Source organism: Myxocyprinus asiaticus, chromosome 6, assembly GCF_019703515.2.
Source record: "Myxocyprinus asiaticus isolate MX2 ecotype Aquarium Trade chromosome 6, UBuf_Myxa_2, whole genome shotgun sequence".
Taxonomy (NCBI): domain Eukaryota; kingdom Metazoa; phylum Chordata; class Actinopteri; order Cypriniformes; family Catostomidae; genus Myxocyprinus; species Myxocyprinus asiaticus.
The window spans coordinates 1,062,821-1,078,278 of NC_059349.1; the positions used below are offsets into that span (position 1 = coordinate 1,062,821).

At 35.4% G+C, this 15,458-nt stretch overlaps 1 protein-coding gene across 2 annotated transcripts in view; it reads right to left on the reverse strand.

The window, feature by feature from the left end:
• angptl1b (angiopoietin-like 1b) overlaps positions 1-14,656 on the reverse strand; it is a 41,406-nt gene extending 26,750 nt beyond the window's left edge. The window contains exons 1-3 of one of the 2 annotated variants that reach the window (XM_051701182.1): positions 14,535-14,656; positions 2,623-2,714; positions 1,624-2,472 (exon numbers count right to left, since the gene is read on the reverse strand). In XM_051701182.1, the coding sequence (XP_051557142.1) occupies positions 1,624-2,446 (823 nt within the window). In that variant the 5' untranslated portion in view covers positions 2,447-2,472; positions 2,623-2,714; positions 14,535-14,656. Of the gene's footprint in view, positions 1-1,623; positions 2,478-2,622; positions 2,715-14,534 lie in introns of both variants that reach the window. The other variant, XM_051701181.1, reaches the window with a different exon arrangement.
• Positions 14,657-15,458: the final 802 nt, after the last annotated feature.

A 15,458-nucleotide genomic window follows, 5' to 3' on the forward strand; every position in this document is an offset into this window, starting at 1 on the left:
CAGTGCACCTCAAAGAGGATTACAACAGCATCAAGACCTTGCTGGACGCCTTGAAGTATGATGAGTACAGCTGGGAGGTCAAAGGAGACTTCAAAATTGTGGCATTCCTGATGGGTCTCCAAGGCGGTTTTACCAAGTTTCCAGCAGGGACACCAAGGCGCACTACCACAGGTGGGACTGGCCACAGCGGACCAAGTTCTCTGTGGGGAGGAACAACGTCAAGTGGGAGCCACTGTTGGACCCCCGGAATGAACTAGTCGTTCATTTCATGCATGTCGTGAACAAACTGAATGTATTGGTAAACTCGTTCACGACAGACATGAACGAATCAGTCATCTTGAACGATGATCTGCTGACTGGGAGGAGGAGCTGCATGTTGTTTATTTATCGTCAGTCTTGTTGAAAAGGGGCTGGTGAGTGATGACCACACATTACAATGACATACGGATGTTATTGAAACTCATAATTATATTTAGGCTAATATTGTTGTCTTTTTTTTTTTTTTTTGTATAGCTTGATAAAACATTATGCTCAGCAGTTCACAGTATGATGGATATGTTTTGTTGTCATTTCTGGGGAAAGACTTATGATGTTTTAAAAATGCAGTGCTGAAGTCTCTTAGTAGAATTTTAATAAAGGATAATTAGACTTGTTCTGGTTGTGAATGAACATTTTCGGTGCAATGCAATTACTTAAAAGACAACCATTTGGCGCTATCTGCAGGCGCAAAGCCATAACTTGAAGACATGGTCAGTGAATGAATCAATGAACGAATCTGAACGAATCTTTTTGGTGAATGGAATCAAAAGAATCGTGTCACTGAAATAAATCTAAATCACCACCACTATTGTATAATAAAAACATACTGTAAGTTTGAGAACTCAAAACGTCCTCCTCACTGCAAAAAGGGCATTCGTTGAAACCAAGATGACAAAATGACTCCATATTGTGATGTCACACCGTGGTACACATTTGCATCTGACCGCTTCCACAACAACACATCAAAGCCTATATTACCTGTAATCCCTTCGGTTGCCTGCCCAGTATCAGTGAGCAGTGAGATGGCAAGGAAAAAACAGGTCAGTCATGAGCCAATCATAACAGAGGGCATTTACTGTCAAGTCTTAAGCAGCACCAAAACCGAGTGTTTCTGAGAGAGGGTCAGAATGAGGGTGGAAAATGATCATGTTTTACAAATGGATGACTGTTTTTTGTGCAAAAAATGTAACCAATGTTATAAATGAACCTCAAGGAACATATTCAAATAATAAAAACAGCATTTATTATGCAAGTGAACACTTGTACTATGTTGCACTGCCATAAAAATTTGTAAAAACTACCATGTTTTAAAATAAATCTGGTTGATTTGTTCTGTTACCCCTGAAGGGATTGATTTATTGCTTTCTCCACTGTGTCCATGCATGGTTGCATAAATGGGTGGGGAGTTTGCCCAAAACAAAACCATTCTGCAAACACCAACAGGTTTCTTAAGTTGTCTATAAGTCAATAAAAGTATTCATTTGACGGAAGTGGTCCTGATTGAAAAGCCTTCATTCATGACCTATGAACAGCATTCAGCACAGACATGCTCATCTGTTGTCTTTATTGATAGTGTGTTGTTACCTTCTAAACTGAAGTTGCCTTGAGGTGGATGTTGCAGTGCTAGGGTGCTTCCCGTAGGTGATGGACTTGTCCTGGAACTCCTATCTCCTGCAAAGGCCCAGCTGTGACTCCTCTGAATCTCATTGGAAAATCGAGGCACATATACTGGGATGTTCTCCGGCACAACCTGTACGAGAGGTGGAGGCAGCGGCTCCTGCCTGTGATTGCCATAAACTTGCAGGCATTGCTCCTCCAAAGCACCAATCGCCACCGACTGGTTATTAACCACCGCGGCCAGTGCAGAGAACCGCGCTTCCAGTTCTCTGAAGTGTCCGGACAGTCGCAATGCCTCAGCTGTGGCATTGAGGATTCGTCCCTCCAGCTGTGCCAGCTCTAATGAATTATCACGTTTTCGAATAATTTCATGCAGCAACTGCATGTATAGCTGGGTAACACGGGAGTTCATGTTGCGCGACTCTTTGCGCAGAAGTTTCATTTCATTGACCATGTTTCCGTCCACATCCACAATCAAACGGAGAGTGTCCATTTCACGTCTCTGCTTGGTCAGGAGTTCCCGAACATCAGCTATGTCCATGTGTGTTATACGGTCTTTATCTGGAAGAGAAGGCCTCTGGCTTGCACATATGGGCCCTGTGATCTTCTGCTCTGGGACCAGAAAGGTATAAGAGCACTTTTTAGGGGCCTCATCTGCTTCCTCTTCTGTGACCCTGCGTCTTCGAGTCAGGACAGATCCTTTGTATGTGCTCTTGCTTTGGACACATATGAGGACACAAATTAGTGCACAAAAGATCCAGGTTTGAGGACTCATGGCCACTCTTCTCATCACAGCAGTTGAGAAAATCTGACCATCTACCCTGAGACAAAGACACCAAGCAAATTTATTGTGCTACGTTTTCCCAGCAACATATTTATGTTTTTGTATTTATGTATTTCAGATTTGGCAAAGGTGGATATCAGTTAATTCAGCTAACAATTAACATTCTGTCATCATTTACTTACCCCAAGTTAGTTTTAAACTCGTACAATTTTATTTCTTCTGCTCTTTTCCATAAAACGAAAGCATATAGTGACTAACTAAGGGCTGCCATACTCTGAAAAGGAAACAAAACATAATAAAAGACTTTCAATTTCATGTTCCGTTATGAGACATGTGAGAACCGATCATGATCAGTGTCATTAGTTGGGTTTCCAGCACATATTATTATGCAAATTTTGGGATATTGCATAAAAAGTACTAGATGGAAACACCAGTGTCATTAAAATATATGATCTTAAAAATGTGTATAAAATGTGGATACATTTTTTATTCGATAACAATGGAAACACATGGAAATGGAAAATATTTGTATATTTGCTTAATTTGCTCTATGCAACTTCAATGCATTGCATAATTTTAAAGTTTTGTTAATGAAATCAGCAGGCTTAAGCGTTCATGAATGTGAGACCAAACCTTGCGTTTCTTAAATTTAAGCAGATGGAGGGCTATATTTGGGGCCTATAAAATGAAAATGTGAAGACAGAAACTAATAATAAAAGCGGTATTGATATTATATTTCAAAAATAATTGAGAAGACCAATAATATTGCATATTTTGTCCCACTGAAATGCTCATTCTACATTACAACATTGATTTTGAGTTGGATGTAGATGTAAATTTACTGGTATCAACAACAGTAAGGTTATCTATAACATCTATAAAAAGTAAAAAGTTAACACCTAATTTATGTGACTAAATTATTCTAACAGCGGAAGTCCTTTCATCAGGTTCTTATTGATTCAAATTAGTCATCTCTTGGAATTTCTGAAGGCAAACAAAATCAGTTATATTTTCTTACACTCAAACAAAAATATTTTAGCTTATTTTTTTTTTTTTTTTGGATTTACACATTTCTATTGAATCTAAAAATAGTGTATTTTGCATTTGCCTTTATGAAAATTTAAATGTATTTATTTATTTTTATAGTTTTAACAGAGGTATTTGTAACAAGACCATATTAAGCACATGGAAGCATGGATCTTCTTCACTACCGTGGTTAGATGTAACATGATTTCTATAAAACAAAATATGGCATTTTTGTAAGTACAAACAGTAGGCCTACTTTAAACACATGTTAAAACAATAAAAACAAAATATAAACATTTAAAAATTGCAACAAAAATTTATTATATTCCTTCACTCCCCTAATGTAGCCTATGACAAATTTAATAGAGCTGAAGAAGTGATATGATAATATGTATTATGAACCTATTTCTGCCTAAAGTACAGTTAGTGTTACTATAGTAAATTCAAGGGTGGTCATGTAGAATTCTGTGCCGAATTCAAATGGTTTTCACATCTCACTGGTTCTCGCAGCACTGAAATGATCAGAGGTGCGTGTTTAAGAGCTCGAGACCAGTCTGTGAGTAAAAATGCACCTGCTTTGTGCTCGCACTGCTCTGTCCATTGAGCCGTATCCACCTACAGAGCCATACAGGTGCATTAGCGGAGGTTGTGATTTCGCCTGTCTATTTGACGCTGCTAAACCAGATACTTCAGATGCGTCACTAGACTTCAGAATCAGATGATCCGTTGTATAAATGCATTCCAACTCGTATGATGGAGTCTAGATAAACATTTTAATGCAAACAGGAACTTGACAATAGATTTGATTAACATGACTGATAAACACCCCCCATTTGTAACCTATCACCCAGCTCTCTAATAATTTACTCTCAGCACCCCCTGGGATCCTTTGAACACTCACTGGGGGGCGGTGCCACCCCTGTTGAGAACCCCTGCTTTAAGGCGTTTGTGGTGTGGGTTTTTTTCCAAACAGAAACATAATTGTAGTTTTGTACAGTATATGCATATTCTGAAAATCACATGGAGAGGTTTCATGCTAAACTTTACCTAACAACTCAGTAAATTTGGTTTCTTTTTAGAAGCCCAATTTCTTTCCCTTCTCTGCTCCCCCAGCACTTATGAAAGGTTTGGTTTCTCTTAAAGAAACTCTGTGACTTCTTCAGAGTATGTTACCTTTCAAGTTTTTCAGTAACTCTAACACTATCCCACTAATGGAAGACAGTGTATTTAAGTAATTCAAAAGTGTACATGTTTTTCAAACATTTTAATATTTCTTGTCATTTGTAATGTTTCAATGCTGCAAACTGCAACATGTATAGAAATTAGGTGTAACATGTCAATAATGTTCATGTAAATCTTTTATGGGTTACATGATTTACTTGGAGCAAAATTATCTTTTTACAACAAAATAAGATTTTTTTTTTCATTATATAAGGATATATATTAAACAGTATTGCAGGCAAATCATCAGCAGAGGTTCATTAAACCTCCAAAGCTTTCCCAAAAAGTCAAGTCATTTGTATTTGTATTGCACTTTTCCCAATCACATTGTTTCAAAGCAGCTTTACAAAAAAATTATGCTGTTATGTCTGTAACGTTTCAAAGTCCTCAATGAGCAGTTTCATTAAAAGGAAAAGTATTTTAAGTTAATATAAATAACATTTAAAGGATTGTCTGTGCAGGAAATATGAGAGAACTATGTAATTGCACATGAGTTTTGAGTAAAGTTTTGCTGACTGTGTGAAAATCAACTGCACTCTGCCCTGGCACAACTTTACGGCTTTTAAATTCAAAGTTGCGCTGGTACAAAGAATGGGAAAACTGAGCAGTCCTTATTTCTGTGGTTTTGTGAAAATGTTCAGGACTAGCTGCTTTAGTATTTTCCATCGTGAAAACTGCTTTGGCAGAGGTGTACTATTTCACATTGTCAAGACAACAGAAAGAGGGAGGAAAAGGGTCCGGTTACCATCCTGAGTCAAAGAAAATAAATTAGGTCAAAGTTTCTCCTGTGCAAACTATTTCTGGAGCAGTAAATTAAAACCTCCTAGTTCATAAGGATATATTAACAGAGTTATTCAGAATATTGCTAAAAGACTGATCAGAAATTAAAGAGTCAACAAGAACGAAAAGTTAATAGCTTTAGTATGCAACACAACAATTAGAGTTTGGTCTGTTGAATTACATATTGAATTAGGCTACAATCACCAAATAGTTTTTTTGGAGAAAAAGAAGAATTTGAAGATAAGAGCAAATTGTAACATATTATAGTTTGAGATTGTGCATGTCAGGGGAATGGGATATACTGATCAGATATTACAAGTCTATGATCCAAATTATACCTGACAATTGACCATGAGCAAAACATTTTGAAAGATGAACTAAGAGTTTTTGGAAATGGAAGTGTTCTGCAAGGAAAAGTAGGAAAAATACAAAAAAAGATTAATTGGATTAGAAAGATTAAAACTTTGGAGAACTTTTCCAATTCCCCTTTTTTTATCAGTGCAAACAGTCACTGTGCATCAATACTTGCAGGAATTTGTCAAATAAGTTTGTGATTGAAATGGCCACACTCGTCAGGAGTGCACAAACTTAACAACGAACAACTGTGAACAACTGTTGGTATATTTACAGTATACAGTGGCAAGAAAAAGAATTACCTGCATTTATGGATACATTTGTCTTAAAATCTAGTTTGATCTTCATCTCAGTTACAATAATGAACAAGCACAATCTGTTTTAACTAATAACACACACATTATTGTATTGTTCTTGTACATATTGAATACATCATTCAAACATGCACTGTGTTAGTTGGAAAAAGTATGTGAACCCCTAGTCTAATAATGTCAACAAAAGCTAATAAGAATCAGGAGTTGGCAAACCTGGCAACCAATTAATGAAACGAGATTGGAGGTGTGGTTTAGAGCTACTTTGACTAATTAAAAACACTCAAATATTTTGAATTTGCTATTCACAAGAAGCATCTGCTGATGTGGACCATACCTCACAAAAAGAGATCTCAGAAATTCTACGATCAAGAATTGTTGCTTTGCATAAAGCTGGAAAGGGTTACAAAGTTATCTTGAAGAGCTTAGATATTCATCTTTCCACAGTAAGACAAATTGTCTATAAATGGAGACAATTTAGTTCTGTGGCTACTCTCCCTAGAAGTGGCCATCCAGCCAAGATGACTCAAAAGGCACACCGCAGAATGCTCAGTGAGGTAAAAAAAAAAGAACCCTAGAGTGACAGCTAAAAATTTGAATCATTGGAACTGGTTAACATCTCTTTTCATAGTTTACTAAGTGGAAAACATTAAACAGGCATGGTGTCCATGGCAGGACACAACAAAGGAAGCCGCTACTTCCCAAAAAAAAAAAAAACATTGCTGCACACCTGAAATTTGCCAAAGAACACCTTGACACTCCACAACGCTACTGGGAAAATGTTTTGTGGACTAATTAATTGTATAGGAAAAACATGCAAAACTACTGTACGCATGGTGTAAAAAGGGCCCTGCATACCAACATGAAAACATCATCCTAGAGGTGATGTACTGTGGAAGGAGCATCATGATATGGGGCTGCTTTGCTACTTCAGGGCCTGGACCACTTACCATGATTGAGAGACAAATTAATTCCCAAGTTTATCAAGATATCCTACAGGATAATGTCAGGATGGCTGTGCGCCATCTGAAGCTCACTAGAAGTTGGGTGATGCAACAGGACAATGACCCTAAACATCGAAGTAAATCCACTAAAGAATGGCTTCAAAAAAAGAAAATCCACCTATTGGAGTGGCCCAGTCAGAGCCCAGACCTTAACCCAATAGAGATGATGTGGAACGACCTCAAGAGAGCCGTTCACACCAGACATCCTAAGAACATGGCTGAGCTGAAGCAGTTCTGTAAGGAAAAATGGTCCAAAATTCCTTCTGAACCAAAATTCCTTCTGAATGTTGTTCAGATCTAACCACAGATACCGGAAATGCTTAGTTATTGCTGCCAAAGGAGGATCAACCAGTTATTAAATCCAAGGGTTCACTTACATTTTCCACAACACTGTGAACGTTTAATGGGATGTGTTCAATAAAGACATGAAAGATTATAATTGTTTGTGTGTTGTTAGCTTAAGCACATTGTGTTTGTCTACACCCATGGTACTCAGCATAAATTTATTAAATGCTTATGAATTTTGAGGCATCAATTTTCTAGAGAATGTACGATAATTCTCTGTATTTATAAAATGCTGAACCATTATAGAGGAAATGAAATGGAAAAGGGGATTAAAAATAATGAATTAAACTACAAATTGGCGAATATAAATCTGATTATAAGCCACTTTATGTTGATAACAGTTTGTGCACGCTCTCAGACACTTTAAACATGGATGCGCTGAGTCTCTCTTCCACACCTGCTATAACGCGATATAACCAAGTGTCGGGTGGCAAACGAACTCAACAGAGATGCTCATTGTGAACAGTAATAACAGGGAAAAAATGGTAATCATGCAAAAACGGAGCTGAGACATCTCCCAAATGATTAATTTTTAGTGATTTGTGTTACTTACCTAAAATAACTCTGAAAAGAGGTTATAGATAATAGTGTCTCATTAAAATGCTTTTGAAATTAGTATTGGATAAATGTCTTGTTTTGAGGGTACTGTATCTCTAGTGTGTGTGTGTGTGTGTGTGTGTGTGTGTGTTTACTAGGTGGCCAGAGTGTCATAACAATCTTTGACAATGACAACAGAACAGATCATCATCTTTCATATGGCAAAAAAAAAAAAAAAAAAGAATTCATTTTTCAAATTGTACATTTGAATTGTACATTGTCATTTTTTCGAGTGGTGCATTCCGCAGCAGTATATGGCCTACTTGTAAAAGTGTGGATCTTTTAAAGTAAACAAACAAAATGCATATTGGCCTATATTATAATAATTATAACAATAGCATATCACAGTTTTTATTTGTTTAAAGAACCTCACTTTTACAAGAATTTTGCTATATATCTATATATAATGTTTTATTTCACTTTTCCATGATGTATTAAATAGCATATAGCATTATCTGTTCACCTCATTAATATAAAAAGATAATTAAAGTATGTTTTAATAAAAAACATTAAAAAAGAGTGCGGCCCACGAGGCTAAAGGGGTCCTTTTTTTTTAATTATTATCATTATTGAATCAGCAAACATGGTAAACATGTTCAAATATAATACAGATATTACGAAAAGCAAAAAAAAAAAAAAAAAAAAAAGCAAAAACTGGTTTAACTTTGTAACAAATCTTTGTGCTTTACTGTTTTTGAATACCTTTATCATCTTATGATAACACTGCAATTCTATCAGAGGTACATTGAAGTTGGGTTTATTTTTGACCATTTCATAATGTACGTACAAAGTATCTCCCATAAATAATTTGTTATGTATGAAAGGTTGGCATCTTTGTTACGGTGTTGAAAATTAAGTAATACATTGTTTTCTTCAAGACACATTGTATATTTTCCAACACACAAATTGAGAGTCATCATTCCAAAAAAAATTTAACAAAGTGGCAGTTCCAAAACAAATGGGATAATGTTTCTGTATCATCTTTATAGAATGCACATTTATCATGACTAAAGGGATCCTGCTTTCCATCCCCTGGCTTTCCAAAGTTGAGTACACTTGGTTTATACTTGTGACTTTGATGAAGATGAGATCACCTTTTATGACCAATCAATGCAGAAAACCATCTGCTAATTCCAAAGGGTTCACATACTTTTTTTTGCCACTGTACATTTGGTAACACCAGACTTGGGGAGTAATGGATTACTTGTAACATTGTTAGGTAATCAAGATACAAAAACAGGTAACTGTAATCCGTTAAAGTTACATAAAAACCATCGTAATCAGATTACAGTTACATTTTCACAACATTTAGATTACTGTCAGGATTACAAATTTTAATTTCTGACAAAAGAAATAGAGAATTTTCCTGACATAAAGTGATACAGATAGCTGTTTGTTTAGAGTGAGAGATGTTTAGATGCACGTTCTCGTCGGGTTCTCTCTCATGACTCACTTGAGTTAGGAGCGCCTCCTACTGTCGTAAACGCAAATAAAACCTGTCTCACATCAGCACTCTGCTCTCGAGGCAAACAGCTGCTTCATCGCGATGGCCACGGAAGAACATGCATTATTTTCTTGGAAATTTCGACATTATTCGCTCTTTAAAAGAGAAAAGCTCAACAACATTAAAGTTCAGTGAAATGTATGCCTCCCAGCTGTGAAGATGCTCTCATTATCCAAGGACCTGAGAATCTGAAGGTAATAAGAGCCACACAGAAATCACATTAGCTAGGTTAGCTCAAATTAGTTAATATTAAAATGTGTTAAAATTAGTTAGCCTTAGTGCTCAAAGAAATCCGTGGCAGGAATAGCTGACAATACTGACATGATTTGCTCATCATTGCTGATACGGCATAGAAATCCCCTGCCTGGTTTGCATGGCTGCAGATGCGAACTGTACTGTATTAACCAGGACGTCATGTATGTTGTTCCATTCCATTCCATACTGAAGCACAAAAAATGACCCCTCCCCCAGGTGAACGGTACATAAACCTTTATCATTTAAGAAAAAAAAGTTTTGAATACTACAATACAAAAATCAACTGAAAAAATTGAAAACCTGCTATGACTTTCCTTTTTCACCTCTCATGATTTTGCATCCCTGATCATTATTAACTAATCCGTTTAGTTAATCCATTTTAAAACTAGATTTTGTTTTCTTTTTGGAATCAAATCTTTTTTTCCCCTTTAAATTCCTCCTTAAACAGAAACATAGAATCAGCCATAAACTGTTATCTGGTGATCTTTGACTTTAGATCATGAGCAAGCAAAGGAAAGACACCCTCCAGCATTTAACTATGACAGTAATAACGATGATGATATTAACGTGTGATCTACCTATTGAATACAGTCTGAAGTTAATGAATAGTGCAAATTACAATTGCCTATACACACTAACTGCAATACATGTAGAATTACACTTTGCAGTGTTTTTGAAACTGAGGTATATCCTGTCAGATTTACTTTGATGTTAACTAAGACATAATTCAGTGCATCTGTTCTGATTATATTTGCTTTATGAGAAAGACAGAGAACTCACCAGATTTCTTTAAAAATACTGAGTTGTTCTACATTAACAGCACATTTTCTGTTTTCTTTGTAGGGTGCAGTGTACATGTTTCTTTTCCTTAGATATAATAACTACAACAGTACTCATAATATTACACAAACATGTTCTGTTTGCATTCAAGGCATAATTTAAAGTTTTAGAGATCATATTGATTTGATCTTGACTTTATTTACATGTGTACTTGTGGTAATCCAAAAGTAATGAAAAATAATCTGATTACATTACTTCCATATTTCTGTAATTGGATTACGTTACTGATTACATTTATTGTTAATTAATCAGTGATCTGTAACGTATTACATTAAAAAAGTAACCCTCCCAACCCTGGGTAACACTTTCCATTAATGTTAGGTATAAACGGGTTAATTAAAGGTGCTGTAAGTGATTTTAGCCGCTCTAGAATTTCAAGAAACTGAGCCGCTGGATTAGCCACACCCCCTCTTTCCAAAACTCTGCACTCCAAAGATACCAAAATGAGTTTTATTGAGACCAACATTAAGCAGAAACGGTTGTCAAACAAAACAGCAGCATTTGAGCCATAGCCTAGTGGGCTGCACTCATGACATATGATGCTGATGCATGATGGGTGACCTGAGTACAAGTCCTGGCTCATGAGGTCCTTTTCCAATCCCATTCCCACTCTTCTGCCCTATCATTTCCTATTACCTCACCATTGTCCTCTTGCTAGAAAAGGCAGCAACGATAGCAGCAAAATAACACCCTCAACTGACAACTGTTATGAGCAACATGGCATTAAAATGGCATTTAAGCCTCTATAATTTGCTGCAACTATAACACTGTGAGTAAGCGAAAAATAATTGACTGGCAAAGACTGCGGCCCACAGACACATTTTTGTTTGCTTTTTACTGAATCTAGAGCTGTCACAGTGACCGGTAAGATATCTCATGACTCTTATTTCATTAATATCTTTCAGGGAGTAGGAATTGTTTTTGCATACCTTTTCATGAAAAAAACGCTTACAGCACCTTAAATGACTCATATACAAATGTAATTAATTGATATGCAGTTATAACAACATGGAATAGAAGGGCAACTTTGATGCAGTGCATGCCAAATAGTGTGCCATTTTACCTCACATGTTATCAATGCTTTATAAAGAAGCTTATTCATACTTAATTTAACCAACAGCATAAAATGCCACAATTAATGATTTATGTAAATATGCAGCAAAAATAGCCTGTTATAGTGAAATTAAAAGGAGGGACCAATCTATATGCCATATAGAGTGTAATTAACAGCAACTATTCTGTTAACCTATTGCATTCTTTATTTGAGCACTTTAACTGAATGCCACTTAATTTTAGCTTATTTTAGTGTAAACACTTATTATTTTACTGTTTTATTCATTTTGAATGAATGCAAATTCAACCACTCTCCATTTTATTTATTTTAGCTTGCAGATTTGTAGAATGTTTTCAATTTTTTCACATGAACCTGAGGTAAACTTGCTAAAACAGTGTTCCTGTCACTCAACTGGTAGGGCATGGTACTAGCAACGGCAAGGTCATGGGTTCAATTCCCAGAGAACAACTGACAAATTTATCAAATGTGTACCCTTAATGTACTGTAAGCTGCTTTGGATAAAAGTGTCTGCCAAATGCATAAATGTAAAAGAAATCTGATCACTTCTTTTCACGTTTGTCACTGTCAGAACACATTGAGAAAGCTTGATGCAATGAGACATCCAACTGCAGATCCACAAGTCAAGGCAGCCCCAGGATGGAAGTTGCGGCGGGTGTTCATTTGTGAAGTTGCTTATTTGCTAATTTGTTAATTGCTTAGATATATTTTATTTTTATTTTTGTTGAAGTATATATATTGACTGTCATGCCTTATTGAATCGAACATTACTCAACATTACATGGGGATATATTGTTAACCGTTTGTAAAAAAAAAAAAAATAATAATAAAAATAAAATAAAAAGAGTTTTTATGATTTTGTAACATTGCTATAGTTTCGAAGCTTTCTTTTTAAATCAGACTGATATCACAGTGAAATCAGAAACAGTAGGTTGACTTTTCTGCTCATTGTACAAAGGGGCCTCAGTTTGTTCCTGCGAGGCAGCAGATGCCCTAATTCATATGTTAGCAGACTTAAAATAAAGATGGAGTACTGGAAAAAATTACTCAGTGGTTGAGAGCTACAGTAGCTCAAGAATCTGTAAGGCTTCATTGGAAAATAACCAATCCCATAGTGTTACAAATATTTGAAACCTGTTCAAGTCCTTTTTAGACTCTCACCAATGCTAACCATGACTTACATTCTGGTTTCTTAGGAATTACCTGATATGACAGTTTGTCAAGTTACACTTCAGCATGGTTGCTCATAATGCGTCTTTTTACACAAATAGTGCAAAGTTTTAATTCAGTGGCCCAAAAAAGTATTTGGACAGTTTTGGACTCTTAAGTCACACTTAAAAATGTCTTAATGTCACTGCACTGAAGTAGCAGCCCAAGTGGCATCTGCAAACAAATGCATTCTCTTGAAACATATGAAATCTGAACTTTTTACTTTCCATGCCATGTTTACTGAGGAGTAGATGACTGATGATAAATAAAATAAATAGGCAAATAAGAATAGACATGCTTGTTGCTATATTATTGTAGGTATTATTTTTAAAGCCATTGAAAAAAAAGATTATAATAAAATGCATAAACTTGATTGGTGTTTGATGTGACTGAATTAAAATAAAATGGTCTGTTAATATGAACTTACAAAAATATAAGTATTGTATGTTTATTAACCATGTAAGATAAAAGGAACTGCACATGCCATCCCATACAGAAATATTATATATGCCAATGAACATATAAAAGTATAGTTCATATATTTGGTCATAAATTTAGGCAACGTAGCCTATTTTAGTTCCACTATGAAAGAAAAATATATGCTACATATATGAAAATAGGCATTTTAGTAGTATTTTGACATATGTGTTGTTGCATATATGTGCAAGTATATGACTTTATATATAAGCCTACTTTTTATATAATATATTGCGATGTATCAAGAGTCTGTATGGGTTTAGCCTGAAAGCTGTTTACATTTCGAATGGATCTATAAATAAATGGAAATATAAATTTACATCAAATTAAAAAAAAGAACCCTGAGATGGCGCTCTGCCTCCTCATATGAAAGTCACTACAGTCCATATATTTTTTGTCTAAATTTGGAAAAATATATATATATATAAAAAATAAACTTCCTTTTGTGAATTTTTTTTGTTTGTAAAATGTGCTTGCTATATTTCTTTAAAATAAGTTCCACTTAAATTCCATATGCTGTTGTTATATAATGAGAAGATATTCATAATCTTTTTTTTTTTTTTTTTTTTTTTAAAGGCTTAAAAGTGTCAAAATACTTTTGGGTCTCTGTATGTGTTGAACATGTAATATACTGTATGTATACATACATATGATCTTGATTTCACAACTATGTCATTGTAATATAACTTACTGCATGTTGCATACATGTGTTCAGTATTTCAGTATAGCTAAATTGATCTAAGTGACATAATTTGTTCATCAAGTACCAGAGATTTAAAATTTGCTAAATTTTCAGTATTACAGCATTAAACCAAGAGCAGAGACAGGCAGGACTGTGGTCATACCTCCAACCCAAAAAGGGAATTCCACATCAACCAATCTTTAGTAACATTTTATCCATAAATAGAAGCTTTTAATTTAATATTTTTAGCTGTTAATAGCTGTTTATTTCTTTGCCCATTACAAATGCAACAGAAGTATAAAAAGAAGTGAGCTCTATGTATTGTGTTACATATATATATATATAAAAAAAAAGTATAAATACACAAAATGTAAAGCTACACATATAGATAGAGTAAGGAAATGAACAGACACTAACCTCTGTGTTCTTTCAATAAGCAGTGCAGTTCCTCTGTCTCACATTCAAGAAAATCACGGTCTGTCGTTCCACATCTCTTACTTTCCTTCTGCTACAGATGAGCAGCAAACTCTTGGGTGTTGTGCTGTGTGTGTGTGTGTGTGTGTGTGTGTGTGTGTGTGTGTGTGTGTGTGTGTGTGTGTGAAAAGAATACAGAAAACATTATGTAGGGGAATCAGTAAGTGCAGCACAGTGCTCAGTCAGTAAATGCACAGCTAAACAGATGTGTTTTCAGTCTGGATTTGAATGTGGCTACTGTTGGAGCACATCTATCCCTTTCTGGGTGGCATAACAGCTAAACGCTGTTTCATCTTGTTTTGGGTGAACCCTCTGTATTTCTAACTGACTTGAAGCCCATGCATTAATGCAGCCCTGTACAGTTCTTAACAATCTGACATAATACATTTATTTCAGCTTATTTCATTATTTCAGGATATTTTGCATATTCTATTTGTTGCAATAACATTTTTGAGCTTTGTTAATGATTTTCGTTAGGAAATTTCATGGTTTTAGCAGCTTTTGAGATCAACATTGCAGACCCCAAAAACAATAGTATGTGCTTCCCAACTTTTGAAAAGCACCAGCCACCACTGATCTCCTTTGACATGTAAGTTACTAGTGTTGTCATAATCGGTGCAAAAATAGTCACATTTACATTTACATTTATTCATTTGGCAGACGCTTTTATCCAAAGTGACTTATAAGAGAGGAAAACATAAGCGAATCATATTAGGAGACACGTCCCTATAGTTTATTGATTGGTTTCAGCGCATATCACAAGAATTTTGGCTTATAATAAAGAACACTTGTCCACAGCGTAGTTCCCTCATCCATAATTTGCAAATGCAAAGTACTCTGCACTCACTTTATTTATCACTTTACTCC